The sequence below is a fragment of the Tachyglossus aculeatus genome, chromosome 19 (assembly GCF_015852505.1).
Source record: "Tachyglossus aculeatus isolate mTacAcu1 chromosome 19, mTacAcu1.pri, whole genome shotgun sequence".
Taxonomy (NCBI): Eukaryota; Metazoa; Chordata; class Mammalia; order Monotremata; family Tachyglossidae; genus Tachyglossus; species Tachyglossus aculeatus.
Genome location: NC_052084.1, coordinates 32,739,620 through 32,767,176, shown reverse-complemented (window position 1 = coordinate 32,767,176; position 27,557 = coordinate 32,739,620). Strand labels below are relative to the sequence as shown.

The following is a 27,557-nucleotide window of genomic DNA, read 5'->3' as shown; positions in this document are numbered from 1 at the left end:
GCCACGTCAGGGGAAACCGGGCACGTGGGGCAGAGCGGGCCCCGCCCCTCAGGCCCCGCCCACCGCTCGGTGCTCGGAACCGACCAATGGGAGCGCAGAGAGCACGGGCCCCGGCCCTCGGGCCCCGCCCACCGCCCCGTCCCAGCCAATGGGAGATGGGGGGGCGTGGCTTCCGCGCGAGGGGCGGGGCCCTGCGTCCCCTGGGGAAGGCCCCGGCCGCCGTCGCTCAAGCCAACGCCGAACCGGCCCGAACCGGCCCGAGCCGGCCCGAACCGGCCCGAACCCGCCATGGAGGCCCGCTACAACCTGAAGAGCCCGGGTGAGCGGGGCCGGGGGGGACCCGGCAGAGCGGCCGGGGCGGAGGGCAGCTCGGCCGGGGACGCTTCCTACTCGAGCCCGCGGCTCGGCCGGGCGGAGCAGGCCTCCACCTAAGTGGGGCGGCCCCCCTCACACCCCTGATTTCCACTCATTCATTAGAGAAGCAGCAGGGCTCAGTGGAAAGAGCTCGGGCTTTGGAGTCAGAGGACATCGGTTCAAATAATAATAATAATAATAATAATGGCATTTATTAAGCGCTTACTATGTGCAAAGCACTGTTCCAATTGCTGGGGAGGTTACAAGGTGATCAAGGTTACAAGGTGGCCCTGCTGAGAGCTCACCTCCTCCAGGAGGCCTTCCCAGACTGAGCCCCTTCCTTCCTCTCCCCCTCGTCCCCCTCTCCATCCCCCCATCTTACCTCCTTCCCTTCCGCACAGCACCTGTATATATGGATATATGGTTGTACATATTTATTACTCTATTTATTTATTTATTTTACTTGTACATGTCTATCCTATTTATTTTATTTTGTTGGTATGTTTGGTTCTGTTCTCTGTCTCCCCCTTTTAGACTTTGAGCCCACTGTTGGGCTCAAAGAGAGACAGGGACTGTCTCTATGTGTTGCCAATTTGTACTTCCCAAACGCTTAGTACAGTGCTCTGCACATAGTAAGCGCTCAATAAATACGATTGATTGATTGATCAGCTTGTCCCACGGGGGGTTTACAGCCTTAATCCCCATTTTGCACAGTCTTCATCCCCATTTTCCAGATGAGGGAACTGAGGCCCAGTGAAGTGACTTGATAATGATGGTATTTCTTAAGCGCTTACTATGTGCAAAGCACTGTTCTAAGCGCTGGGGAGGTTACAAGGTGATCAGCTTGTCCCACGGGGGGCTCACAGCCTTAATCCCCATTTTACACAATCTTCATCCCCATTTTCCAGATGAGGGAACTGAGGCCCATTGAAGTGACTTGAGAATGATGGTATTTCTTAAGCGCTTACTATGTGCAAAGCACTGTTCTAAGCGCTGGGGAGGTTACAAGGTGATCAGCTTGTCCCATGGTGGGGGGGGGGGGGGGGGGCTTACAGTCTTAATCCCCATTTTACACAGTCTTCATCCCCATTTTCCAGATGAGGGAACTGAGGCCCGGTGAAGTGACTTGATAATGATGGTATTTCTTAAGCGCTTACTATGTGCAAAGCACTGTTCTAAGCGCTGGGGAGGTTACAAGGTGATCAGCTTGTCCCACGGGGGGTTTACAGCCTTAATCCCCATTTTGCACAGTCTTCATCCCCATTTTCCAGATGAGGGAACTGAGGCCCTGTGAAGTGACTTGATAATGATGGTATTTCTTAAGCGCTTAATATGTGCAAAGCACTGTTCTAAGCGCTGGGGACGTTACAAGGTGGTCAGCTTGTCCCATGGGGGGCTTACAGTCTTAATCCCCATTTTCCAGATAGGGAAATGAGGCCCAGTGAAGTGACTTGATAATGATGGTATTTCTTAAACGCTTACTATGTGCAAAGCACTGTGCCAAGCACTGGGGAGGTTACAAGGTGATCAGCTTGTCCCGGGGGGGGGGGGGTTACAGCCTTAATCCCCATTTTACACAGTCTTCATCCCCATTTTCCAGATGAGGGAACTGAGGCCCTGTGAAGTGACTTGATAATGATGGTATTTCTTAAGCGTTTACCATGTGCAAAGCACTGTTCTAAGCGCTGGGGAGGTTACAAGGTGATCAGCTTGTCCCATGGGGGGTTTACAGTCTTAATCCCCATTTTCCAGATGAGGGAACTGAGGCCCAGTGAAGTGACTTGATACTGATGGTATTTCTTAAGCGCTTACCATGTGCAAAGCACTGTTCTAAGCGCTGGGGAGGTTACAAGGTGATCAGCTTGTCCCATGGGGGGGTTTACAGCCTTAATCCCCATTTTGCACAGTCTTCATCCCCATTTTCCAGATGAGGGAACTGAGGCCCAGTGAAGTGACTTGATGGTATTTCTTAAGCGCTTACCATGTGCAAAGCACTGTTCTAAGCGCTGGGGAGGTTACAAGGTGATCAGCTTGTCCCATGGGGGGCTTACAGTCTTCATCCCCATTTTCCAGATGAGGGAACTGAGGCCCAGTGAAGTGACTTGATAATAACGGTATTTCTTAAGCGCTTACTATGTGCAAAGCACTGTTCCAAGCGCTGGGGAGGTTACAAGGTGATCATCTTGTCCCATGGGGGGGTTTACAGCCTTAATCCCCATTTTACACAGTCTTCATCCCCATTTTCCAGATGAGGGAACTGAGGCCTGGTGAAGTGACTTGATAATGATGGTATTTCTTAAGCGCTTACCATGTGCAAAGCACTGTTCTAAGCGCTGGGGAGGTTACAAGGTGATCAGCTTGTCCCATGGGGGGCTTACAGTCTTCATCCCCATTTTCCAGATGAGGGAACTGAGGCCCAGTGAAGTGACTTGATAATAACGGTATTTCTTAAGCGCTTACTATGTGCAAAGCACTGTTCCAAGCGCTGGGGAGGTTACAAGGTGATCATCTTGTCCCATGGGGGGGTTTACAGCCTTAATCCCCATTTTACACAGTCTTCATCCCCATTTTCCAGATGAGGGAACTGAGGCCCGGTGAAGTGACTTGATAATGATGGTATTTCTTAAGCGCTTACCATGTGCAAAGCACTGTTCTAAGCGCTGGGGAGGTTACAAGGTGATCAGCTTGTCCCATGGGGGGCTTACAGTCTTCATCCCCATTTTCCAGATGAGGGAACTGAGGCCCGGTGAAGTGACTTGATAATGATGGTATTTCTTAAGCGCTTACCATGTGCAAAGCACTGTTCTAAGCGCTGGGGAGGTTACAAGGTGATCAGCTTGTCCCATGGGGGGGTTTACAGCCTTAATCCCCATTTTACACAGTCTTCATCCCCATTTTCCAGATGAGGGAACTGAGGCCCGGTGAAGTGACTTGATAATGATGGTCTTTCTTAAGCGCTTACCATGTGCAAAGCACTGTTCTAAGCGCTGGGGAGGTTACAAGGTGATCAGCTTGTCCCATGGGGGCTTACAGCCTTAATCCCCATTTTACACAGTCTTCATCCCCATTTTCCAGATGAGGGAACTGAGGCCCAGTGAAGTAACTTGATAATGATGGTTTACAGCCTTAATCCCCATTTTACACAGTCTTCATCCCCATTTTCCAGATGAGGGAACTGAGGCCCGGTGAAGTGACTTGATAATGATGGTATTTCTTAAGCGCTTACTATGTGCAAAGTACTGTTCTAAGTGCTGGGGAGGTTACAAGGTGATCAGCTTGTCCCATGGGGGGCTTACAGTCTTCATCCCCATTTTCCAGATGAGGGAACTGAGGCCCTGTGAAGTGACTTGATAATGATGGTATTTCTTAAGCGCTTACCATGTGCAAAGCACTGTTCTAAGCATTGGGGAGGTTACAAGGTGATCAGCTTGTCCCATGGGGGGCTTACAGTCTTAATCCCCATTTTGCACAGTCTTCATCCCCATTTTCCAGATGAGGGAACTGAGGCCCAGTGAAGTGACTTGATAATGACGGTATTTCTCAAGCGCTTACTATGTGCAAAGCACTGTTCTAAGTGCTGGGGACATTACAAGGTGATCAGGTTGCCCCACGGGGGGCTCACAGTTTTAAGTCCCCATTTTAGCACGGGTTTTGGAGTCAGAGGTCATCGGTTCAATTAATAATAATAATAATAATGGCATTATTAAGCGCTTACTATGTGCAAAGCACTATTCTAAGCGCTGGGGAGGTTACAAGGTGATCATCTTGTCCCATGGCGGATTATAGCCTTAATCCCCATTTTACACAGTCTTCATCCCCGTTTTCCAGATGAGGGAACTGAGGCCCAGTGAAGTGACTTGATAATAATGGTATTTCTTAAGCACTTACTATGTGCAAAGCACTGTTCTAAGCGCTGGGGAGATTACAAGGTGATCAGGTTGCCCCACAGGGGGCTCACAGTTTTTAATCCCCATTTTAGCATGGGTTTTGGAGTCAGAGGTCATCGGTTCAATTAATAATAATAATAATGGCATTATTAAGCGCTTACTATGTGCAAAGCATTGTTCCACGTGCTGGGGAGGTTACAAGGTGATCAGCTTGTCCCATGGGGGATTTACAGCCTTAATCCCCATTTTTACACAGTCTTCATCCCCATTTTCCAGATGAGGGAACTGAGGCCCAATGAAGTGACTTGATAATGATGGCATTTCTTAAGTGCTTACTATGTGCAAAGCACTGTTCCAAGCGTTGGGGAGGTTACAAGGTGATCAGCTTGTCCCATGGGGGGTTTACAGTCTTAATCCCCATTTTACACAGTCTTCATCCCCATTTTCCAGATGAGGGAACTGAGGCCCAGTGAAGTGACTTGATAATGATGGTATTTCTTAAGCGCTTACTATGTGCAAAGCACTGTTCTAAGCGCTGGGGAGATTACAAGGTGATCAGGTTGTCCCATGGGGGGCTCACAGTTTTTAATCCCCATTTTCCGGATGAGGGAACTGAGGCCCAGAGAAGTGAAGTGACTTGCCCAAAGTCACACAGCTGACAATTGGCGGAGCCAGGATTTGAACCCATGACCTCCGACTCCAAAGCCCGGGCTCTTTCCGCTGAGCCACGCTGCTTCAAATCTTGCCTCTGCCAACTGTCAGCTGTGTGACCTTGGGCAAGTCTCTTAACTTCTCTGGGCCTCATTTCCCTCATCCGCAAAATGGGGATGAAGACTGTGAGCCCCCCGTGGGACAACCTGATCACCTTGTAAACTCCCCAGCGCTTAGAACAGTGCTTTGCATATAGTAAGCGCTTAATAAATGCCATCATTATTATTATACAGTACAGCAATAAACAGTCACATTCCCTGCCCACAAAGGGCTTATAGTCTCGAGTGGGGGAGACAGACATCCAAATACATAAAATTATGGATATGTGCAGAGGTGCTGTGGGGCTCGGATGGGGGAAGAATAAAGGGAGCAAGTCAGGGCGATGCAGGAGGGAGTGGGAGATGAAGATGCTTCTGATCCATCAGTCAGTGGTATTAAATGTCTACTGTGTGCACCGCACTGTATTAATTGGGAGAGTATTAATAGAGTTGATAGATATGATCTCTGCCCACAAGAAGTTTAGAGACTAGAGGATGCAGATTTCTGCCCAGATATGCCAGTATGGTTGGATTCTCGTCCCCCTTGTCCCCCTCTCCATCCACCCCGTCTTACCTCCTTCCCTTCCCCACAGCACCTGTATATATGTTTGTACATATTTATTACTCTATTTATTTATTTATGTATTTTACTTGTACATGTCTATTCTATTTATTTTATTTTGTTAATATGTTTGGTTTTGTTCCCTGTCTCCCCCTTCTAGACTGTGAGCCCACTGTTGGGTAGGGACTGTCTCTAGATGTTGCCAACTTGTACTTCCCAAGTGCTTAGTACAGTGCTCTGCACACAGTAAGTGCTCAATAAATATGATTGATTGATTGATTGATTGGATGCATCAATGTGTAACCCTTCCACGCAGGGGCTTGTGCCTGCAGCCTCTCTCTGCGATACCCAGGGCTGTTTCTGCCCATTAGCGTCCAGAGGAAGAAGGGCTTTTGGCATTGTGAGACTAAGCTGTTTGGAAACACCTCGAATGCAGTTCAACCCTTTAGTTTTTGCAGATTCTGAGAGAATCCTGGGAATTGTGGAGACGTTCTTGGGAATAAGTGGCTGGTGGATGCCAAAGATGCAGCCAGGAGAGGACACTGCTTGGTTCTCTTTACCAGGGCCTTGGATTGTGGTGAAGAGCGTGTCGCTGGTTTACAGAATCCTATTCCATTCCCAAATACACAAACCAACTCAGTGGACGTGGGGTTTTGGTAAACGTGTCCGATATGCTCTTTCCTGTTTTGGCTACGTTTCCTTGAAAAGGAAAAGGCTTGGTTTGGCTAATGCAGGGGAATGTTTGTAGAAACAATTGCTAGAGATGAGTGATTAACAGAGTTAGAAGGCTTCGTGAAAACGCTCCCCTTGATACTCAGTCCAGCGACGTTTAAGTAGAAATCTGCTAGAGGTGGAATGAGCTGTCAGAATTTGTGGGACCTTATTAGGCCGGGCTGCCGGATTGAATCGAGTGACAGTGGTCCTGCTAAAATCAATCTACTGTTGAAGAGGCCCAGAGAGTGAAGAGGCCTCATCATTAAGTGTGCATTTATTTTTTTCATTTTAGTCCTAGAGATGGCAAATCACTTTGCAGTATGCTCCCAATAGCCCTGTCGATTTAAGGAATCTGCCCGGGGGTGGCTGGGCAGCAGATAGGTTCCTAGTAATATTTAGTAGCTGTGGTATTTTTAAGCACTTACTAAGGGCCAAGCACTGTACTGAGCGCTGAGGTAGCTACAAGATAATCAGGTCAGGCACAGTCTGCTGTGTAAGTAGGAGTGAGTTCATCCAGGGCCTGAGAGAAAACACAGCTGTATTCAGCCGTGGCCACCCCTCCTCTTGTAGCCCCCATGGAGAAGAATCCAGTGAGGTGTCAAGCTGGAATTTTTCTGTAAATTAGCAACTCTTGTCTTGCTCCCACAGTAAACTCAAATCCCACAATACAGACTTCTTTTAGGTTGGCCCGTCCTGACATAAACAGCTTCAGCCGTCTGCACCAAAGGCCAAACTTTTGACTTTTAGATCGCCCGCTGCAAATTGGCATACATGGGTAGTGGTTAGAGCAAAGGCCTGGGAGTTTCCAATCCCGGCTCTGCTACTTGTTTGCTGTGTGACCTCGGGCAAGTCACTTCACTTCCCTAGGCCTCAGTTACCTCATCTGTTAAATGGGGATTAAGACTGTGAGCCCTATGTGGGACAGGGACTGTGTCCACCCTAATTAGTTTGTATGTACCCCAGCGCTTAGAACAGTGCTTGACATAGTAAGCGCTTAAAAAATTCCACCATCATCATCAACTAGAGGGAGGAAAGTAACACGAGGGATACCGGAGAAACAACTTGGCCTAGTGGAAAGAGCACAGGCCGGGAGCCACAGGTCCTGGATTCTAATCCCGGCTCTGCCTTTTGCCTATTGTGTGACCTTGGGCAAGTCGCTTTATTTCTCTGTGCCTCGGTTTCCTCCTCTGTAAAATGGGGATTCATCACCTGTCGTTCCTCCCCCTTACACTGTCCGCCCCATGAGGACAGGGACTACGTCTAATCTGCTAACATTGTACCTACCGCAGCATTGAATACAGCGCATGGCACACAGTAAGTGCATAACGAATATCGCAATTCTTATTTTTGTGGAACTTCACCTAAAGGAAAACTCGCACTGTAGTACTTGTTTGTTTCACCACTGTACGCTAGTGCACAAAATTACTTTAGTTACCCAGCCCGCTTAGCCCAAATAGGCTCACGACATCAGAAGATCATTCCCTAAGTCCCTATTTACATTTCAACCGAAATGCATAGCACAGATACATGCTGTGGCAGAACTGAGTGTCTTGTATTTATGTGTGTTCATTAGCCAGTTTTTCATGTGTCCTTTGTGCTGTCCAGTTGTCCGTATATTGGCTGATGAGCCTCGTGCAAGGCGTGGAGGCAAGTTTTCAATTTCGTTTCTTCATAACCCTAACTTCAGCTGTAACTGTCTGAATAATTTACATTCCGTAGCTCTGCTTTTCTAGAGGTGGTCGGTTCTACTTTTCTGGAGGTGGTCGGTTCTTTCCAGCATTTTGAGGGAAGAAAAGTGATTAGAGAGAAACCTCCCAAAGCAAACTTGGAAAGAAGTTCCTTCAGATGGTGGGATTTGCTGTGTAGGACGAAAGGGTTCGGGGTATTCCTCTAACCTCATCAGAGTCCAAGTCCTGGCCAGCCCTGCCAAACATCACACACCAGTGACCACAGTGAACAGGCGGGTCTGGCTGCAAGTTTAGACCAGGGTTTGGACAAAGTAGGAGGAGCAGCAGTAGTAAAATAATAATAATTGTGGTATTTGTTAAGTGCTTACTATGTGCCAGGCACTGCGTGGCTCAGTGGAAAGAGCCCGGGCTTTGGAGCCAGAGGTCATGGGTTCAAATCCCGGCTCTGCCAATTGTCAGCTGTGAGACTTTGGGCAAGTCACTTCTCCGGGCCTCAGTTGCCTCATCTGTCAAATGGGGATGAAAAGTGTGAGCCCCCCGTGGGACAACCTGATCCCCTTGTAACCTCCCCAGCGCTTAGAACAGTGCTTTGCACATAGTAAGCGCTTAATAAATGCTATCATTATTATTATTATTACTAAGTGCTGGGGTTGGACTCACAGTCCCTGACTCACATGGGGCTCACAGTCTTAATTCCCATTTTACAGGTGAGGGAACTGAGGCATAGAGAAATGAAGTGACTCACCGAAGGTCACACAGCAGATAAGGGGCAGAGCCGGAATTAGAACTGATGTCTTTCTGATTCCCAGGCCCGGGCTCTATCCACTAGGCCACACTGCTTTTCACAACAGTTGTCAAAAACAAGGCTTTTTTAAATTTGATCCCCTAATTGTAGCATTTCCTTTAGCTCTGGGACAAGTACTTCTATCCCTTGTGGCCACCTTTGCAGAACTTGTCTGCAAATTCTCTATTGAACCTGCCCACAGATATCTCTCAGTGGGCATTCCCTCTCCCTTTCGGCTAACCCCCTCGTTCTGCTCCTCATTAAATATCAATTAATGATACTTATTGAGTGCTCACTATTTGCAGAGCACTGTACTAAGCCCCTGGGAGAGTACAATACAGAGTCGGCGGACACATTCCCCGTCTACAAAGAGCTTGCAGTCCAGCGGGGGAGATAGACATTCATATGATCGTATAGCAAAGAAAAAGCAGGCATATTGATTGCATCTTGTTATACTTCTCAGAGTTCCTCTGCCAACAAAAATTATCACGAAAATCTGACTAAATGGGTAAGGTGGGAGGGGTGGAGCGGATTCCATTTCTTTAAACCTACTGCCTGATTTTGGCTGATTTAACCACAAGCTAAATGACAAGATTGTGTTTCTTCATCTCTCCAGTCTTTTTTTTTTTTGTATGGCTGCAAAGAAGTAGGCCCTATAGTTCCCAGTTTCAATGCTCCCATCCAATTGTTACCCCTCATCAGTGTTCATCAATGTTACGACAGCCAAATGGACTGGACCAGCCCTGTTCTATTTGATTTTTGGACTGCCCCGCAGATAATTAGTTTGTTTTTTTTTTATTGTGCTTGTTGAGAGCCTACTATGTGCCAGGCTCTAAGCCCTGGGGCATATGCAAACTAATCAGGCTGGACACAGCTCTTGTCATATATGGGGCTCACAGTATTATTCCCCATGTTACAGATGAGGTAACAGAGGCACGGAGAAGTGCAGTGAGTTGTCCAAAGATACACAGTGGACAAGTGGTGGAGCTGGGATTAATAATAATAATAATAACAATAATAATGACATTTTTTAAGCATCTACTATGTGCAAAGCACTGTTCTAAGCGCTGGGGAGGTTACAAGGTGATCAGGTTGTCCCATGGGGGACTCAAAGTCTTAATCCTCATTTTATAGATGAGGTAACTGAGGCACAGAGAAGTCAAGTGACTTGCCCATAGTCACACAGCTGACAATTGGTGGAGCCGGGATTTGAACCTGTGACCTCTGACTCCAAAGCCCGTGCTCTTTCCACTGAGCCACGCTGCTTCTCCGCTTCCAGTAATTCCGCCAGATCTTGCTACTTCAGGTTGAGGATTATTTCAGCTTCTCTCAGGTAGAGTCCAGGTCATTTTGGAGCTTTTAGGTTGTTCCATCTGGTTGAGCCTTTTATTTACCTACTGAGTGGCATGTTTTAAGTGCTTCTTTTGATTTATCTCAGATGTGGATTTTTTTCCTACCCGCAAATTTATCTTTAAAATAAATAATAAAATAAAAAAATAATTTTGAAAATCGAAACAAGTTTTTCCTTAGGGGAAAAAAAGGGCTGTATATGTCCCACACTAACTTAATAATTTTCTATTTTAAGTCATATTGGTCAGTCTCTAGGTGTCCAGCAACACTGTTAGCACACCATAAACTCCAAAACCCTAAGGCAGAGTCGTGGAAGGGTCTTAGATAATGGAGAGTAAAGGCTGGGAGCCTAAAGAGTCAGAGAAGAAGGAAGAAAATCAGCATTACAGTAGGAACTGTGTGAGGACAGTATTCACCGAGAAAGAAAATTCTGCGAAGAGCCTCGGTTAATTTTTCAAAGGGAGCAACAGAGAGGTAGTGACCAAAAATAAAACAGTTTTCGTTTTTCTTTGCAGATACACAGGTTATATATGGACCATGTCTGTCCCCTCGGCCAAAGCACATTAACCACATGAAAATCTCAGCGAATGTGAGCAGTTAACCACAGGCACAGCTGAAAATCATCTTGTTGTTGGCTATGTTTCCTAGCGCATGTGAAAGCAGAGACCACTTATGAGAAATGTAGAACAGCTTGGTTAATAGGCTCCCAGAAACAGCTGCAGTGACACATCATCCTTGATGACAGCAGAAGAGACCCTCAAAGTTTGCTGGCAAAATGGCAGGACAGCTTTTGGGACAGTTTTCCACTCTAGTATATAATAATTGTGGTATTTGTTAAAGTGCTTACTATGTTCCAACAAGTGTACCAAAAGCTGGGGTGGATACAAGTAAATCCACAATCCCTGTCCCAAGTGGGGTTCACAGTCTCAATCCCATTTTACAGATGAGGTAACTGAGGCTCAGAGAAGTGAAATGACTTGCTCAAGATCACACAGCAGAAATGTGGCGGATCTGGGATTGGAACCCATGACCTTCTGAATCCCAGGCCTGTGTTCTATCCACTAGGCACGTAAATGTGGTCAAAACTGAGTTCAACACTTCTGCTTAACTTTTTTCTATGGCCGTTTAAAGGCTCTGCCAGGTTTTCAGGGTTGCATAGTCTTCAGGTTCTCAATCCTAAAACCTCAGAACCCAGGTTCATTTTCTGTTAGTGCATCTTCATGACTCCCTCACTATCTGTCCTAAAATTGGTTCAGGGTTGAACACCCAGAGGGAAGAATAAAGATAACCTGAAAGTGTGACTTTTATGAAGTTCATATGAGAGTTTAGGTGACTAGGTCCCTGACTAAATTATTCTTCCAGCTGGTAAGGAATTGCCAATGTTGGTTCACATCTGTAAATTCAAAACCCAGTTTTCAGCCAAGCATATTAATTCCATTTGAAACATAGTTTGTGGAGCAAATCAAAGAATGAATTATATAGGAACCACGCACAACAGCTAATTAGTCTTACTTAACTAGCTTAACTTTGAAATACAGTATTCCCCATTTCCCTTCATTAATTGAAAGGGGGAAAATGAGAATTCCTTTCCCATTAAGCACAAATTGGCTTCATCTGGAAAGAAAGCAAATTTGCATGTTCAAATTTAAGGGTACCGACTTTTCCACTTGCTGAAAGTTCGAGTTTATTCTTCAAATCTGGAAGGTGTTCATGTTAACTTTACTATTTTAATTGTAGATTTTTCTGGAGGATGTTTGCAGAAGAATTAAAACCGGTTTTGTCAGTCATTTGGTATTTTTAATTATTCTTTCAGGGAAATCAGTATTCCCGCAGAAGGCATTATTGAGGTGAAATGGATTTCAACTGAAGGCATCAGTTTAAGCAGAAATTGCTGTTGAGGCAGTTAAATAGGAAGGAGACTATAGGTAGGCAAATCACTATTCAGTTTGATTCAGGCCCCCAGAGGTCCTAGCTTGTCTTGGGTTGGTTCCAGGACATCTATTTATTTATTCTATTTATTTATTTATTTTATTTTGTTAGTGTGTTTGGTTTGTTCTCTGTCTCCCCCTTTTAGACTGTGAGCCACTGTTGGGTAGGGACTGTCTCTATATGTTGCCAATTTGTACTTCCCAAGCGCTTAGTACAGTGCTCTGCACATAGTAAGTGCTCAATAAATACGATTGATGATGATGATGATGATGATCTATTCCAGTCCACACTGGACCTGGAACCGAAGTAGCTCAGAGCAGTTTTAGGGTCATTTGACTGACAGGATCCCCATCTCTCTCCCTCCCCCCTTGCCCAGCCTGATTTTCCAGACACCCTCCGAATTCCTTGGTCTCCCCAGCGGAGATAGCTTGGGTCCGGTCAGTACCAGGATCTCTGGAAGGAGTAGCTTTCGAGATACACGTTCACCTAGAGAGAAGGCTCCTCTCAGTGCTTCATACTTTCCCTGAGGGGCAATTTAAACTTCTTTGCCTCACCGCAGGCAGGAGGATTTTCAGTACACTTAGTCCTTCTGAAATGCCAGGGGGGGTTTACACTCCTGACAAACCCGGTGGAAAGGAAAACTCACATATTATGCACACTTGAACTGTGTGCATACACAGCAATTAGACTGTGAGCCCACTGTTGGGTTGGGACTGTCTCTATATGTTGCCACCTTGTACTTCCCAAGCGCTTAGTACAGTGCTTTGCACACAGTAAGCGCTCAATAAATACAATTGATTGATTGAACTGGTGCCTCTTGCATGTAAACAACCATGTCTCCTAACACTGCCTCATATTCTATCCGGATACTTATACTGTCGGAAAAACTTTCCCTGTTTCCCCCACAGCATTTTACCCAGGTACAGGCAAGATGGAAGAAGAACTATCTTTGTGACTTAGCTTTGCCCTCTTTCTCCCCTCTAAGGTCATTAAATATCTGAGTGACTCATTGAGGAGGGTCATAATTTGTGACACAGTGTTCTTAAAGTGTACCAGAATTTGAAGTGTGAATTATGAGAATCTATCAGAATTGCCACCTTCCCAAAACAAAGCAGGTCCTGACTTGGATTCCCCAATCCCTTTCCGTGAATCAATTCAGGAAGATGAAATATGATCTTTGGTAAATTTTTCAAGCTTCGGTCTAGGGAGACATGATGCAAGGGGACCAAACAGGTCAGTTATACCATGAACTGTATTATTTTCTAACTCTCTTGGTGGCCACCAATTTTCCCCTCAGCGACCTGATATTCCTCATTTCATCCTCTTCAGTACACTAGCAGCTGCACCTCTATCTCAGGCTTTTTTTATTCCTGCCTATTTCCAATTGCAACAAGAACTGTTCAAATAGTCTTTTGGTCACTTTCAGGGCAGGTTGATCTTGTGGTATCTTGTACTTATATTTTGAATCCTGTTTCAGCCGTCAAGCGTTTGATGAAAGAAGCAGCTGAACTGAAAGATCCCACTGATCACTACCATGCCCAGCCACTGGAGGTGAGTTGCCACTTTGCCACTGTTGCAAGAATAGCCTGTCTGCTCAAGCAGAAACCAACATTTTGAAAGACTTGCTTGGGCTTTAGGTCTTATGCAACAAGTTGAGTGTTTCTTAGGGTGGGAGAACTTGATTGGATAGTGCCCACTTTTTAGCTGTTCTTTCAAGGACTTTGTTTTCCAGTTAGAGCACCTGAATGACTTAAATTGGAACAAAGATTGGCATTGCTATAGCCCTAAGTTTGGTTAAGTAGATATTCGTACCTTATATATCAAGCCGCATCTTACCTGTTTGGCTGTCTTCAGGTGGTATCTGTTTTCTTTCACTACTGATGTCTGACAGGTCATTTGTTTGGGCCTCTGCAGCGGGCAGGATTTTATAAATTAACATGTGAAAACCTCATTAAAAATCCATATTAAAATTAAGATTACACCCCCCAAGAGAAAATTTAATGTACTTTATAGAGCTCTCAGCTGCAATCTTTTATTTTCTACCTTCATTTGTAAAGAAAAAGTAGTTTAAAAGAATATTAGAGACACGTACAAAAATCATTACCCTGTAGTCGCTTTCTTGGAATGTGCCATATCCGCGAAAATTGTCACTTTTGATAAGTGGGAAATAGAAATTTAGGTTCAAGAGGTATCCTGCCCAAGAATTTGCTCCGGCCAGGTCAGAGCTGACCCAGAGAAAGGATGCAAGGCCCAGGTTGAACCTGACAATCCTGCAGCCCCCAAATTCTAGACAAGTTCATTTTAGCCCATCTCCTTCTTCTGGAGCTAAGTGCAGCAAAGAAGCCAGAATCAAACAGTTTTGGCGTGGTATTCTTCTAAGTCTCCACGGGATTGGCCTGTTTAAATTCTGCATTCCAGTGCAATAGCATGTTTTAGAAATTTGGAACATTTCAAATGGTAAAGTTTTAAACATTCATGGGAAGTAAATTCAGCTGATTTTTAGGAATCAACAACTAAGGCAAGTAACTTGAGTATCTTAAAATTACTGCCTAGGTTCCACTCCTGTACTTTGCATTCTTCCTTTTTTTTTATGTGGCATTTGTTGCGCTGTACTAAGCACTGGGGTAGATACAACATAATCAGGTTGGACCCAGTCTATGTCCTACATGGGACTCAGTTTTAATCCCCACTTTACAGTGCCTGGAACAGTGCCTGGCACGTAGTAAATGCTTAACAAATACCTTAACAAAAAAAGATGAAATAACTGAGGTACAGAGAAATTAAGTGGCTTGCCCAAGGGTGCATAGCAGACAAGTGGCAGAGCCAGGATTAGAAACCTGACTGACTTGTGACTCCCAGGCTCCAGAATCTTTCCACTAGTCCACCCTGCCTCTCAGCTCGCTTGGGCTGTTTACGTGTGTTTTGGGGGAGAATTGGTCTGCTGTCAGTGCAGCATCTGCTGGGGTGGAGGTAGGTGGAATGTAGTGTGGAGCAGGAAGAAAATCAGGCAAGCAGAAAGACCGTGTGAGACATGCACTGCAGAGCAGTTCTCTGTTTCTTGGTAACTATCTTTACAGCCCCCAGTTTCCAAGCAACTCTCAATACTGCATTTTAAACAACCAGTAGAAAACATAATTCCTGGCCTAAAGGTTTCACTTTGTCTCCTATGAGCTCTCAAACTCATAAGACCATAAACAAATAGATTTTTAAAACGTTAGAAATGTCGTGTTGTATTTAGGCAGTAGCTAAGTTCTTCCAACTGTCAGTGAATCTCGGAGATTTCAGAAGACGTGATTAAATTATTTTCTTCTGTAATGCTTAATTGCTACATGTGTGACTGATTTGTTTTTTAGGATAATCTCTTTGAATGGCACTTCACTGTTAGGGGACCACCAGATTCTGATTTTGACGGCGGAGTTTATCATGGACGAATAGTACTGCCACCCGAGTATCCCATGAAGCCACCGAGCATTATTCTGTTAACAGTAAGGATTTTTAGTCCTGTGGTTATTGACAGTTGTTTGACAAATTAGAACATGGCTGATTCTTTTAAAAATCATTTTAAATATTCTTTGTCATGGACAAGAGCTGAGTGATGTCCAGAATTCTGTTTCATAATCCCATGAACATTCTAAACATTAGGCCCATGGTAAATTGAATTAAATTGCTCTATGTACGTTTGTACACGCTGTTTGTACATGTTTGCTTGTACCAGTGGTTTGGCATGCCAAGCCGAGGAAATTTCTTGGGAGTGCAAATACGTAGCTAAGGAGATTTCTTGGGGGTGCAAATACGTAGCTATTGAGTACTGCTAACTGGAAAACTAATGTTTGGTGTTTGTTCTTTTTAGAGATCGTAAAATAATATTTTCAGGTAGATTCTTTTCTTCTTAAGGCCAATGGCAGGTTTGAAGTTGGAAAGAAAATCTGCTTGAGCATCTCAGGACATCATCCTGAAACTTGGCAGCCTTCATGGAGTAGTGAGTATCAATTTACATTTAAATATAAACCTCATTCAGGAAACTGTTGGCAGAGACTATAATGGGTATTGAGATTTGTAATTATCTTCTGGGTGAGTGTGGAAACAAATTGGGTCTTTTATGACCTAAATCCCCCAGCCCAACACATAACCCCGTCTGACTTGTGTGGTTGGAATTCACTAGTAGGACTTTAATTCCTGTAGCTTAGATGAGGATTGTGATTATCAGGAATGGGAGATAAATAATAATCTTCAGATTTATTGGCATTTTTGTCATAAAGGTGAACATCTTTGCTCCATTTTCACTGACAGAATGAGAGGAAGTGAGTTTAGCCTGAAATAAGAATTAGAAGAGTTCTACAGAAGAAATATTTCTTAACAGTGAGGGTTGTAAAGGATGGCTGAAAAGGAAGTTGAGGTATCTTAAGTTGAATTTAGAGGTTGGGTAACATGATGTACATCGAAGCGGCCTATCTTCAGGCCTGAATGTCACCAACTTTGGCCATATCCCTTCCGTCTCAATTGGAATTGCTCCCCGCCCCCCCCCCCCCCCACCAGAGGTTGTGTCTCCTTATGGTGGCAGCCCCCACAACCTGGACTGTTCTGTTCTAGAACAGAGACTCCCTCCCCTATTCCAATGTCCCATCCTCTTTCCCTGGGTTTCCTTTTCAGAGACTCTTAGCCTAGATCTTTCTAGTTCTGACAACACTCAGCCCCCCAAATCCCCAAAGGACCAGTCTAAAGACTGAAGGACAGGGCAAGAGTGGGAGTTAGTAAATGAGCCAGCAGCTATTTTTTTATGGTATTTAAGTGCTTACTTCTTTGTCATACACTGTTCTAAGCACTGGGGTAGATACAAGTTTACCAGGTCAGACATCGGCCCTGTCCCATACAGGGCTCACAGTCTAAATTGGAGGGAGGAGTATTTAATCTCCACTTTACTGATGAGGTAACCAAGGCACAGAGAAGTGAAGTCACTTGCCCAAGGTCACACAGCAAGCAATTGTCAGAGATGGGATTAGAACCCAGGACCGCTGATTCCCAAGCCTGGGCTCTTTCCACTAGAACGTGCTGCTTTTCGAGCACTCCTTCCTAACTGTAAACTATTTGATTCCTTTCTCCGCTGCTAGACTACAAATTCCTCTGTGGCCAAGGATCATATCTTCTTCTAGTGTACTCTCCCAAGCTCTTAGTACTAACAGACTGATTGCGTAAAAGCTGTCCGTCAAGCTACTGGGGCTGTGAAGGTCCCCCTATCTAAATCTAAGCATGCGGACGCCCATTCCATCTTAGGGATGCTTTCATGTGGATTGTTACTTTGTGTTTCAGTAAGAACAGCATTACTGGCCATCATTGGGTTTATGCCAACCAAAGGGGAAGGTGCCATTGGGTCTCTGGACTACACCCCTGAAGAACGAAGAGCTCTTGCCAAAAAGTAAGTCGGGTTGGGTTTTCTCTTTGACTGTGACCAAAGGACATGATCTTTTTGTGATGTTTGTTAGAGTCCCCTATATTGATTTGGGATTTATTTTAAAACAAAAGCCATTCCTTCAGGCTTATATCGGAAGAGGGAATGAAAAAAATGCTGAAGTTCTTGTTGGCTGAGCTTTCTAATGGCCCAGACTTGACCTTTTTCATAAAGATGTTTTCAGATCAAATGGCACACTTACCTCTTAACCTACATCTGATCCTTTTTAAAAGTCAGAGATGGGAGATGTTTGGAAATCACGATTTCATTCAGTTTTACCACACTGGAAAAGAAAGAAAAGGTGTGTCAGTGATCCATACATTCTTAATGAATCTGTAAGCTCCTTGTGGGCACAGTTCCTTTCTACATACTGTATTGTCTTGTACTCTCCCAAGTACTTAGTACAGTGTTCTGCACACATTAAGTGCTCAATAAATACCACTGATTGATACTGAATTGGGGAAGGCAGAGTAGCCCAATGGAAAGAGCCTGGGGTTTAGGAGTCAGAAGCCCCGATTCCAGCCTCAGCTCGATCACTTGCCTGCTGTTTGAACTGGGGAAAGACTCTTAATTTCTCTGTGCCTCGTCTTCCTTTTTCTGTAAATGGGGATTAAATACCTGTTTTTGTGTGTCTGTGTTTTTTTAATGTATTAAGCTCTTAACTAAGTGCCAGGAACTGTACTGAACGCTGGGGTAGATACAAGATAATCAGGTTGGACCCAATCTGTGTCCCACATGAGGCTCAGAGTCTTAATCCCCATTTTACAGATGAGGTAACTGAGGCACAGAAGTTCAGTGACTTGCCCAAGGTCAAACGGCAGACAAGTGGCAAAACCGGGATTAGAACCCAGGTCCTCTGACTCCCAAGCCCGTGTTCTTTCCACTAGGCCTCCCTGCTTCCCTAGGCCGTGCTGCTTCCATTTCCCCCTCCCTCATTGTCCGTGCGCTCCATGTGGATCAGAGACTGTATGCAATCTGATTATTTTGGACCTGTCCCAGTGCTTGGCCCGTAATAAGCACTTAATAAATACCATAAATTGGTAAGAGGGAATGGTAATAAATACCATTAAATTGGTAAGAGGGAATGGTTAAAACATTAACAAAAGTATAAAGGATATGTCCTTCCTGAGCCCTATTGCAAGAACCATGTAATTAGACCTTGATTCGGTGGCCAAGTACCTGAGAAAAGCACATCATTACTCTTCAGTCCTATGGGACAGAGAGCATTTGAAGATGGGTTAGATTTCAGGGTAAGAGCTTGTTGAACGTCCTCAAGATGTCATTTGGAGGAGTCAGTTCTGGAAGCCAGGGATCTTGGTCTTCACTTTTCATCAAACCGTATTATAAATACTGTGGGGCTCGGGAAACCTATCAGTCTTGCCATTCAGATAATTAGGTGAATGGGACGGTCAAGTCATTATTAAGGACTTTCACCTCCACATGATAGGTGGGGATCGGGAAACCTATCAGTCTTGCCATTCAGATAATTAGGTGAATGGGATGGTCAAGTCTTTATTAAGGACTTTCACCTCCACATGATAGGTGAATTCCTTAGGGAACTGTGCTGCTTGCTTGAATTACATCAGTCATCTGGGATCCTGCCACAACATTTGTCATTTAAAAGGATTTGTTATGGAAAAGGACATCTGTCAAAAGCTTCCAGTAGTCTTGAGCTCGTCTTATTTAAAATGTGAACGGGCTACAAATAAGAAATACAAATTTTCCTCGTGAGAAAACTCAAGGCCATTGTATTTTGCAGACCTTGTCACTTTGCTTATGAGAGAGTGCATACTGTCAAGTCTTAGAATTGTCATCTCTCTCTCTCCAGGTCACAAGATTTCTGTTGCGAAGGGTGTGGCTCAGTTATGAAAATTGCCCTGCTGCCTTTAACATCGGGAAGCGACTCGAGCCAAGCTGACAAAGAAGCCAAGGAGCTTGCCAAGCAAATCAGTTTTAAGGTAAAGCAGCATTCAGAAATGAGTTCTTTTGTTTGTTGGTCAGGCACCAGAAGCGCCCTGTACACCTGAAAATAACGCCGCACCAAGCCATTCCACCTGGCCGGCCGGCACAGGCGCCAGGAGGGCTGAAGCTTCCCTGACTCCGCTGCTCCAAGCAGTCCAACCACCTCCCATGTGGCCGCCTCTGGCTCCCTTCTTCCGTCCCAGGTTCCCGACTACTCCCTCCTGAATAAAAATAATTTTTTTTAAAAAAAAGATATTTGTTAAGCACTTCCTATGTGCCAAACACTGTTCTAGAGCACTCATGCTGTCGCTCAAGTGTCAGGGTGTCATGGCCAGCCAAGGTCTTGGACAGAGCAGGAGAGTGGATTAGGGTGGAAAAACTGGGAAATACCGAAAGACTACTACTTCTTCTCCTCCTCCTCTTCCTTCACCCCTCCAATTCTACTTTTTAGGAACTTTCACGTTCTGCCCTTTTTTACCTGGAAGCAGCATTCCGAGGAAAAAACTTGCTGGTGTCCGCTATATCCTTTTGCAATCTCTCCATTCTTGTGAGGAAGAGAAAGTAGAGCATATCATTCTGTAGTCATATGTTTTTCTGTTCTACTTGGAAAACCCACAGTAAGGACAAGTATGGTCTTTGCTCTTGAAGAGTTTACAGTCTGAGGGAGACATCAGAAATAAACTGACACTTATTTAAAAGTTAGAGAAAAATATAAGTCGGTAAACCAATCGGTATCCAATAGACAACCAGGTAAGTCAAGGAGTGCTGATACAATTAATCAGTTGTATTTATTAAGTACTTACTGTGTGCAGGGCACTGTACTAAGCGCTTGGGAGAGTACAATACAACCATACAGCAGGCACATTCCCTGCCCACAACGATCTCAGAGTCTAGAGGAGGAAACGGACATTAATGTAAATGAATTATGGATCCGTACATAAGTACTGTAGTCTCTTTTAATGTGAACTTTATCTCGACTTTGTAGGCAGAAGTCAATTCATCCGGAAAGTCTCTCTCAGTGCCGGACCTAAACCACTCTCTCTCCTCAAGCGATTCGCCCCAGGCAGACACACCTACCACATTCCCGGATGCTACAGCTAGTACATCGGTATGAACAGCTGCTTGTCCCATTAAGTTTATCGCTGTCATCAGGTAACGTTGATAGGGCATCCGTGTTGTGCTGGACGACCAAACGGCAAACCAGACGCAGAGACAGGGCCTCTGGCCTAGCCTAAAATGCAATGGAGTTATACTGTGTTTATTGAGCATTATCTGTGTACTGAACATTGTACCCAGTGCTGGGAAAGAAGACATAGGTGGGAATTAGACACGGTTCCTGTCCCTGTCGGGGCTCTACTAAGTGCCTATACTAGGTGGGTTTGTGTGAACTGGGGCTGTTTCTTTGGGGTGTTCGTTTGGCCAGATGGCCAGACGACTACAAGAAGCCTCTGCTCCTGGCAAAATAATTTCCAAATCCAGCTAAGACGTACGGATTTAGCATTTCACAACTCTGTGATGAGATGACCGTGCTGATAAAACACCCTGAGCAGCAAAAAAGCCCTACACCATAGAGGCTGTTATAAGTGCGATATTAGAGACAGTATGTGGAGAGAGAGAAAGTGGCCAAAAGGTTTCTATGCAGAAACCACATTCCGGAGTTAAATGAAATAAGTGATCAGCCCCACTCCTGTTGTCCCTAGTGTATTCCTGGGTCCCTCCCTCTCTTCTTGATAGTTCATCAGCCTTCCCAGATCTTGTACTGTAGATTCTAAGGTCCTTCCGAGTAGGGATTACATCTACCAATTCTGTTGTCTTGCACTTGCACTTTCCCAAGCCCTTAGTATAGTGCTGTGCACACAGTAAGTATTCAATAAATACCGCTGTTTGACTGATTGAACTGGACTCCTGTGATGACTCTGCCCTGCACAGGGTGACGTGCAGATGATTACAAGCTGCTTTTCAGCTTTAAAAAAGTGGTAGACTGGATGTCTGGGGGCAGCCAGGTTTAAGTATCAGGTTGCCTCCACAGAGACCGCCCGACACAGTCACCGAGGTCAAAGTTGTATGCTGACGCTGAATTCATTTCGCTTTTTAGGCTGAGCCTTGTTCAGAGTAGACATAGAGGGAGAAAACAAAATTGAGGAAACCAGCATGCCTCCTGGGAGAAAGAGTGTGGTGGTAACATGGCATCGCGCTTCCGATCAGACTGAAGGCCTAAGGAGCAATTGTAGCTTCGCCTTTTTAGGTAACTGGGAGACTTTAACTGCACAGGAATTCAGGCTGCTACTCATAATATTAAGTAGCAAAAGAGCACCAACACTGAGGTCCTGGTAAACAGTCAGTCTACCAACATTAAAGCAATGAGCCGATACCTTCGCTGGGTAGAACGTGTGAAACGTGGGTGACAGGATCGTTGCCAAGCAGCAAGGGAAATTATAAACAGGGTAGTAGAACAAACCATTTTAATGGCGTGAAGAAGCTGAAGACAGTTGGGAGAGAGGAGCAGCAGACAGCGGCCCGGCCCACGGTGATTAGAAATGGAGTGATTCTCTCAGAACAAGGCTTTGAGAAGATAGTGGCAACAAAAGGCAGCACAGAGATGGGAGCGGGTACTATGGGTAACAAATCCTACATCAGAGGGCCTGTACGTGTGTTGAAGGGATTGTTACACTAGACCTACTGTAAGCTCCCAGAGGGCAGGGATCATAACTACCAATTAACTCTTCTATATTGTACTCTCCCAAGTGCTTAGTGCAGTGCTCTGTACATACATAGTAAGCACTCAGTGAATTCCATTCAGTGGTCATAAATAAGTCGTTTAGCCACCCAGAAAGGTAAAGTCTAGCTATCATTAGTCTCTTCTTTGAACTCCAAAAGACAACTACGTTCACCTCTATTGCTCTTGGAACCAAGATGGAGTCGTGTAGCCTCTTAAAAGCATGTTTTCTCGGTCATTCTTCAGTGTTATTACTCCACTCCCAGCACAGATGCCTACCCACAGAATAAGTTTTGGTGGACCTCAAAACAGAACGAGGACTTGACTTTTGAGACCAGCTCGGGGACACACAGGTCACTGAAACTTGTACCAATAGTGTCACAAGCATTTTACTCCCCCTGGCTTAATGTACTGAAAAAATGTGGGGTCGGCTTCAAAATGTTGTGAGGGAATATTTTCATTAGTAAACGTATAGTCATTTATATTTTAACTAGTCTGGTTAAAAGACAGAACCCCAGTGCACAGAGTGAGATAGGAGTCAATCTCGTCCTTGTTGTTAAAATAGCCGTAGGGCTCCCACGTTTGTTTCACCATTTCAAAAAATATGAGGATTTATGGAAATTGTTCGTTTTTGTCACTTGAAAAACACTTCGTTTTTCTGAAATGTGCTTCTTATTGCTGCTAGGGATGGTGCTTATATAATCTGGCCATTATGGAAAAAGCTGAAAACTGGTGTGAGGCCAGGGCAGCTGCTGTTAGTCTGCTGCAAATGCAATATAAATTCACTGATAAGTTATGGTCAAATCCCAGATAAGCTGTGTTTTTTTAGCAGTGAGGGGGCTGGAGATTGGTAAAAATCTAGAACACGTCAAATAACGTCAGACCATCTGTTGTGTGTTGAAGTTCACTGCCCGGCTTTGTGGAAATGCAGAAACACAAATGGGCATCCGATCCCACAGGGAGAATTGTTTGCGTATTCTTTTTAATAAGCTTTTTATTTTTGTAAATATAAGTTTTGACTCTAAGATGTCAGGCTACTGAAAATGATGGGCTAAAAATGTAAAAGTAAAAAATAGTATGTGCAATAGTTTGGTCAGAGCACAATGATGGCAAAGAAAGTTCGATCTGTCCTGTTAATGACGGCATTTATTAAGCGCTTACTATGTGCAGAGCACTGTTCTAAGCTCTGGGGAGGTTACAAGGTGATCAGGTTGTCCCACAGGGGGCTCACACAGTCTTCATCCCCATTTTACAGATGAGGTAACTGAGGCACAGAGAAGTTAAGTGACTTGTCCAAAGTCACACAGCTGACAAGTGGGATATGAACCCATGACCTCTGACTCCAAAGCCCCTGCTCTTTCCACTGAGCCATGCTGCTGTTGTGATACTTTCTCAGTTATAGCTTTACACTTATGTAAATATTTACCTTTGTTGCATGTGATGGTCTGCTGAGAGGCCAAGTAGTTTAATGTTTTAAAAGATCAAATTTCCCAGATCTCATATTGCCTCACTATGCATATATCTGAAAATCCTTTGAAAAACCAAGCCGCTGTCCTTCTTTAGGTACAGTCAGCGTAGTAGGCTGCCTATTTTTGTCAGGTTTGGGGTCAGTGTAATGTTTTTACTGAGGGGATAAATTTTACAAAGTGAGTAGCTTGATTTAATAATATAATAATAATAATGATGATGGTATTTGTTAAGTGCTACAGTACAGGCACTGTTGTAAGTGGTGGGGTGGATACAAGCAAATTGAGTTGGACAAAGTCCCTGTCCCACGTGAGCTGTTGTAACCCAGAATTCTTTAATCAATCAGTGTCAGACTGAACCCGTTGTTGGGTCGGGACCGTCTCTATATGTTGCCAACTTGTACTTCCCAAGCGCTTAGTCCAGTGCTCTGCACACAGTAAGCGCTCAATAAATACGATCGAACGAATGAATGGATGACATTTATTGAGCGCTTACTGTGTGCAGAACACTGTACCAAGCACTTAGGAAAGTACAATAGATTAGTTCAATGGTAAGCACTTAGGTCAGTGCTCTGCACATAATACATGCTCAATAAATGCTATTGATTGATTAATAAACATGATCCCTGCCCACCAGCAGACTGTAAGCTGCTGTAACGGGGAGGGAGGCATTAAATAAATTACAGGCAGGAGAAACAGTAGAGTAAAAGATATGTGCATAAATGCTAGGAGGTTGGGGTGAGTATCTCGCAGAGTATACAGGGGCTCACAGCTAAGTGTATAGTGAGGGTAAGGGGAAGGTGATAGGGGAAATAAGGCCTTTGTTAGGGAAGGCCTCTTGGAGGAGATGCAGGGGTCAGGAGTCATGGGCCTGTTGCCTAGTCCTGGGAAAGTTGGTCTCTCCCAGGAAACAGCTAGCATCACAATTCCTTTGTTCAGATTCTGGGTTCCGAAGTCTCAGAACCAAGGTTCCATCTGTCATTCCCGAGGGAAGACACCAACGGTCATTATTTTCACGACCATCAGCATCACGTATTTCTCTGTTGCAGTTATTTGCTCATGTACCTTTCATATGTTTTCTCGCTCTTAACTACACATGTCAATTTATGACTGTCTCCCTTCTTAGTTTGTAAATTCTCAAGAGAGAAAAACTTTGTGAGTCTACAGCCAAGGATGGAGGAGAAAAAGAAACTGAACGCCAGTGTTACTGGCCTTGCAAAAAAGAAACCCAAGTGTCTGCATTTCTCAAACTAGAGCTTTATCCGTGCCACTTCTAAAATTCCCCCCAGACCCATCGTACCGGTTTTCTCAAACTAGAGCTTTATCCGTGCCACTTCTAAAATTCCCCCAGACCCATCTTACCAACCGGTAGAACATTATGCATGAATATTGTCGGGCCCATTTTAAGCGTCTCTCAGGACTATCGAGAATATCAGCATCTGAATTATGTCCTACCCCAAGGTGATCAGAAATCGAAGTCCTGCTGTATGGAGAATTGAGAGAGAGAAAAAACAAGGTGAACAAAAGGTTATAAAAAAACATAATTTGAGAGAGAGACAAAAATAGAGAAATGAAAACACATCATGTGGTCATTCTAGAGTAAATAGCTCTAATGGGCATTGTCCTATCGAGAGCCGGAAGAGGGAGAAAGGAGGAAACAAGAACCGTACTATCAGAACCTTCAGGATTCTATGAGCAAAGAAAAATAATTACAATAAGAAAGTGGAATGCAGTAAACCAGAGATAGTATGATGATTTTAGAAGGAAATAAATATTGGGACATCAGGATATAGGGGAGCAGGGAGTATTTTAAGATTGGGGTAGACAAAATAGAATTAATCTTTAAAACCAAAAATTCTCCAAATTATGAACGTAAGTTATACTCTTCCATGTATAATTTAGAAGAAAAATGGGGAGTGGCAGGATAAATAAGACGGCAAGCTCATTGTGGGCAGGGGGTCTGTCTACCAACTCTTTTATATTGTTCTATCCCAAATACTTAACATTGCTCTGCACTCAGTAAGCACTCAGTAAATCAATCAATCAATCAGTCGTATTTATTGAGCACTTACCGTGTGCAGAGCACTGTACTAAGCGCTTGGGAAGTACAAGTTGGCAAAATATAGAGACAGTCCCTACCCAACAGTGGACTCACAGTCTAAAATACGATTGATTGATTGATGTAAGCTTTTTGAGGGCAAGAACATGTCTGTCAACTGTATTGTAATGTTGTAATATTGTAATGTTTCCTCCAAAGTGCTTAGTGCAGTGCTCCGCACACAGTAAGTGCACGATAAATACCATTGATTGATTGAGTGGCTGGCCAGATAGTTGGTGGGAAATGGTCTCCTGTCCACAAAGGCCTCCTGAGAGAGTGAAACAGAGTGGCTAGATACAGGGGCCCTTCAAGGTCAGCCAGGATTTACTGCTGGAGGGCAGCAAGTTTGGGGCTGAGAAATCAAGCAGAGAGGACTGTGAGTAAGTTATTTTATCTGTTCCATACTTTAAAGTCCTTAGGCAAACCTCATCAGCGCGGGTTGCGAGACTGGGGCTTAGGGTCCGGGACGGCTCCCAGTGTCCTTGCCCTGCTCCGTATTTATTTTCTCATTTAGCTACCAACAAGTTCATTTACTAACACTGCACACTGCCTCACCCATTTAAATCAGTTTCTCTCTTATCTTAGAGCGAGGGTCAAGAGAGTCAGGAGAAGACGGCCACCACCCTTCCAGAACTTACCCCGCCGGTGCCGAAGAGCACCTCCCTGAGCCCTCGCCAACGCCGCGCGCAACAGCGCAGTCAGAGACGAGCGTCCTCTTCCCCTGAGGTGATTCAGACCCAACAGCTCGGAGGCAACCGAAACACGGATCACGCTGGATCGGCCGCCCTGATCATCATCCTGACTTTAGCCTTGGCAGCTCTTATATTCCGACGGATCTACCTGGCCAATGAGTACATATTTGACTTTGAATAATAATACCGCTTCTGTCTTAAGAGCTGTGACTTGAACGCTTCATTAAACATTCTGCATTGGCTATAATACGAGAACTGTTTACAAAGGATTTTTTTGGTATTTATCCCCTTTTTCGGTCCTCATGAACGTCAGTATAGATGAGGCACGTGACTCTAGGCGGACTTGGTTGCTGATTGCGTCCAGCGGGAGTGTCTAGTTGTTCGTTCAAGGGGCTGAGCTCAGTGCCTGGGTTCTAGCCTCTGCCACCCCCCACCACTGATGTGCTGGGGCTGTGGAGAAATCACTCACTTTTTTTGTGCCTCAGCTTCTTTTCGAGTAAATGTGACATTTGGATGTCAGTCCTTTTGAGGTCCTTGGATACAAGGTGTTTTCGAAGTTCCGTGTAATGCCAATAGTCCAGTTCCTGTGTAGTGAGCGTTATGTTTCCATCCAGGCAAAATCGTGAGGGGCATGCAGAGACTTAGCGAAAGCAACACCTCCTCCCCTTCTCAAAAGGCAGTCCCAGGAGACAGAGCAGACTGGGGATCCTTGTTCCCGAGGCTGTGGAATTCAGGGTCTTGAATGAAGGAGAAAGGTGACCTCAGAGCGAGGCTCTTTTCACAGAAATCTGTGCCCTGAAATGGTGTTTAATTAAGGAAAGGAATTGATGTTTTGTAATCACTGTCATTTATCAAGAGAGTTCTAGGAGAAAAGCCCCACGAAATTGTGTTCCTAACTGAAAGAGAGGCTTCAGGTGGAACATTTTTTTGTTGTTGTTTGATTGGATAATTCTGGAATTTGAATGTTTCCTCTACCAGTTGTATATCTTGCTTTTTACAAATTGATTATATAAACACATGTCTATTCTTGCACCAGTTGTTATTAAATATGTAATATAATTATTTACCCAGAGCTATTGTCTTTTAATTATTCCGGAAATATACATAATGCGTTAAAAAAAGTTTCATGTGCACTTGTTAATTAAAAAGCCTTTACAGTG

General features: G+C 44.6%; 1 protein-coding gene across 3 annotated transcripts; it reads left to right on the top strand.

Annotated features, from left to right (window-relative positions):
* The first annotated feature begins 221 nt into the window (after positions 1–221).
* UBE2J1 (ubiquitin conjugating enzyme E2 J1) lies at positions 222–27,557 on the top strand. 3 transcript variants are annotated; one of them, XM_038761079.1, is made up of 9 exons: positions 256–319; positions 11,902–12,013; positions 13,495–13,568; positions 15,371–15,502; positions 15,891–15,996; positions 17,325–17,430; positions 19,292–19,421; positions 20,411–20,533; positions 26,291–27,557. In XM_038761079.1, exons 3-9 carry the CDS (start codon positions 13,509–13,511, stop codon positions 26,576–26,578), a joined length of 945 nt encoding a protein of 314 aa, XP_038617007.1. In that variant the 5' UTR covers positions 256–319; positions 11,902–12,013; positions 13,495–13,508; the 3' UTR covers positions 26,579–27,557. The 3 variants fall into 3 exon arrangements, with proteins under 3 accessions (XP_038617005.1, XP_038617007.1, XP_038617006.1); XM_038761078.1 differs by lacking the exon at positions 256–319 and adding an exon at positions 10,604–10,677; XM_038761077.1 differs by lacking the exon at positions 11,902–12,013 and having other exon boundaries at positions 222–319; positions 15,912–15,996.

Excerpts from the sequence above, each read along its gene's own strand:
- UBE2J1 (XM_038761077.1), top strand. The coding sequence starts at position 289 with ATGGAGGCCCGCTACAACCTGAAGAGCCCGG. Across the intron at positions 13,569-15,370 it reads ACCATGCCCAGCCACTGGAG|GATAATCTCTTTGAATGGCA; the intron begins GTGAGTTGCCAC and ends TTTGTTTTTTAG. Across the intron at positions 17,431-19,291 it reads CGAAGAGCTCTTGCCAAAAA|GTCACAAGATTTCTGTTGCG; the intron begins GTAAGTCGGGTT and ends CTCTCTCTCCAG.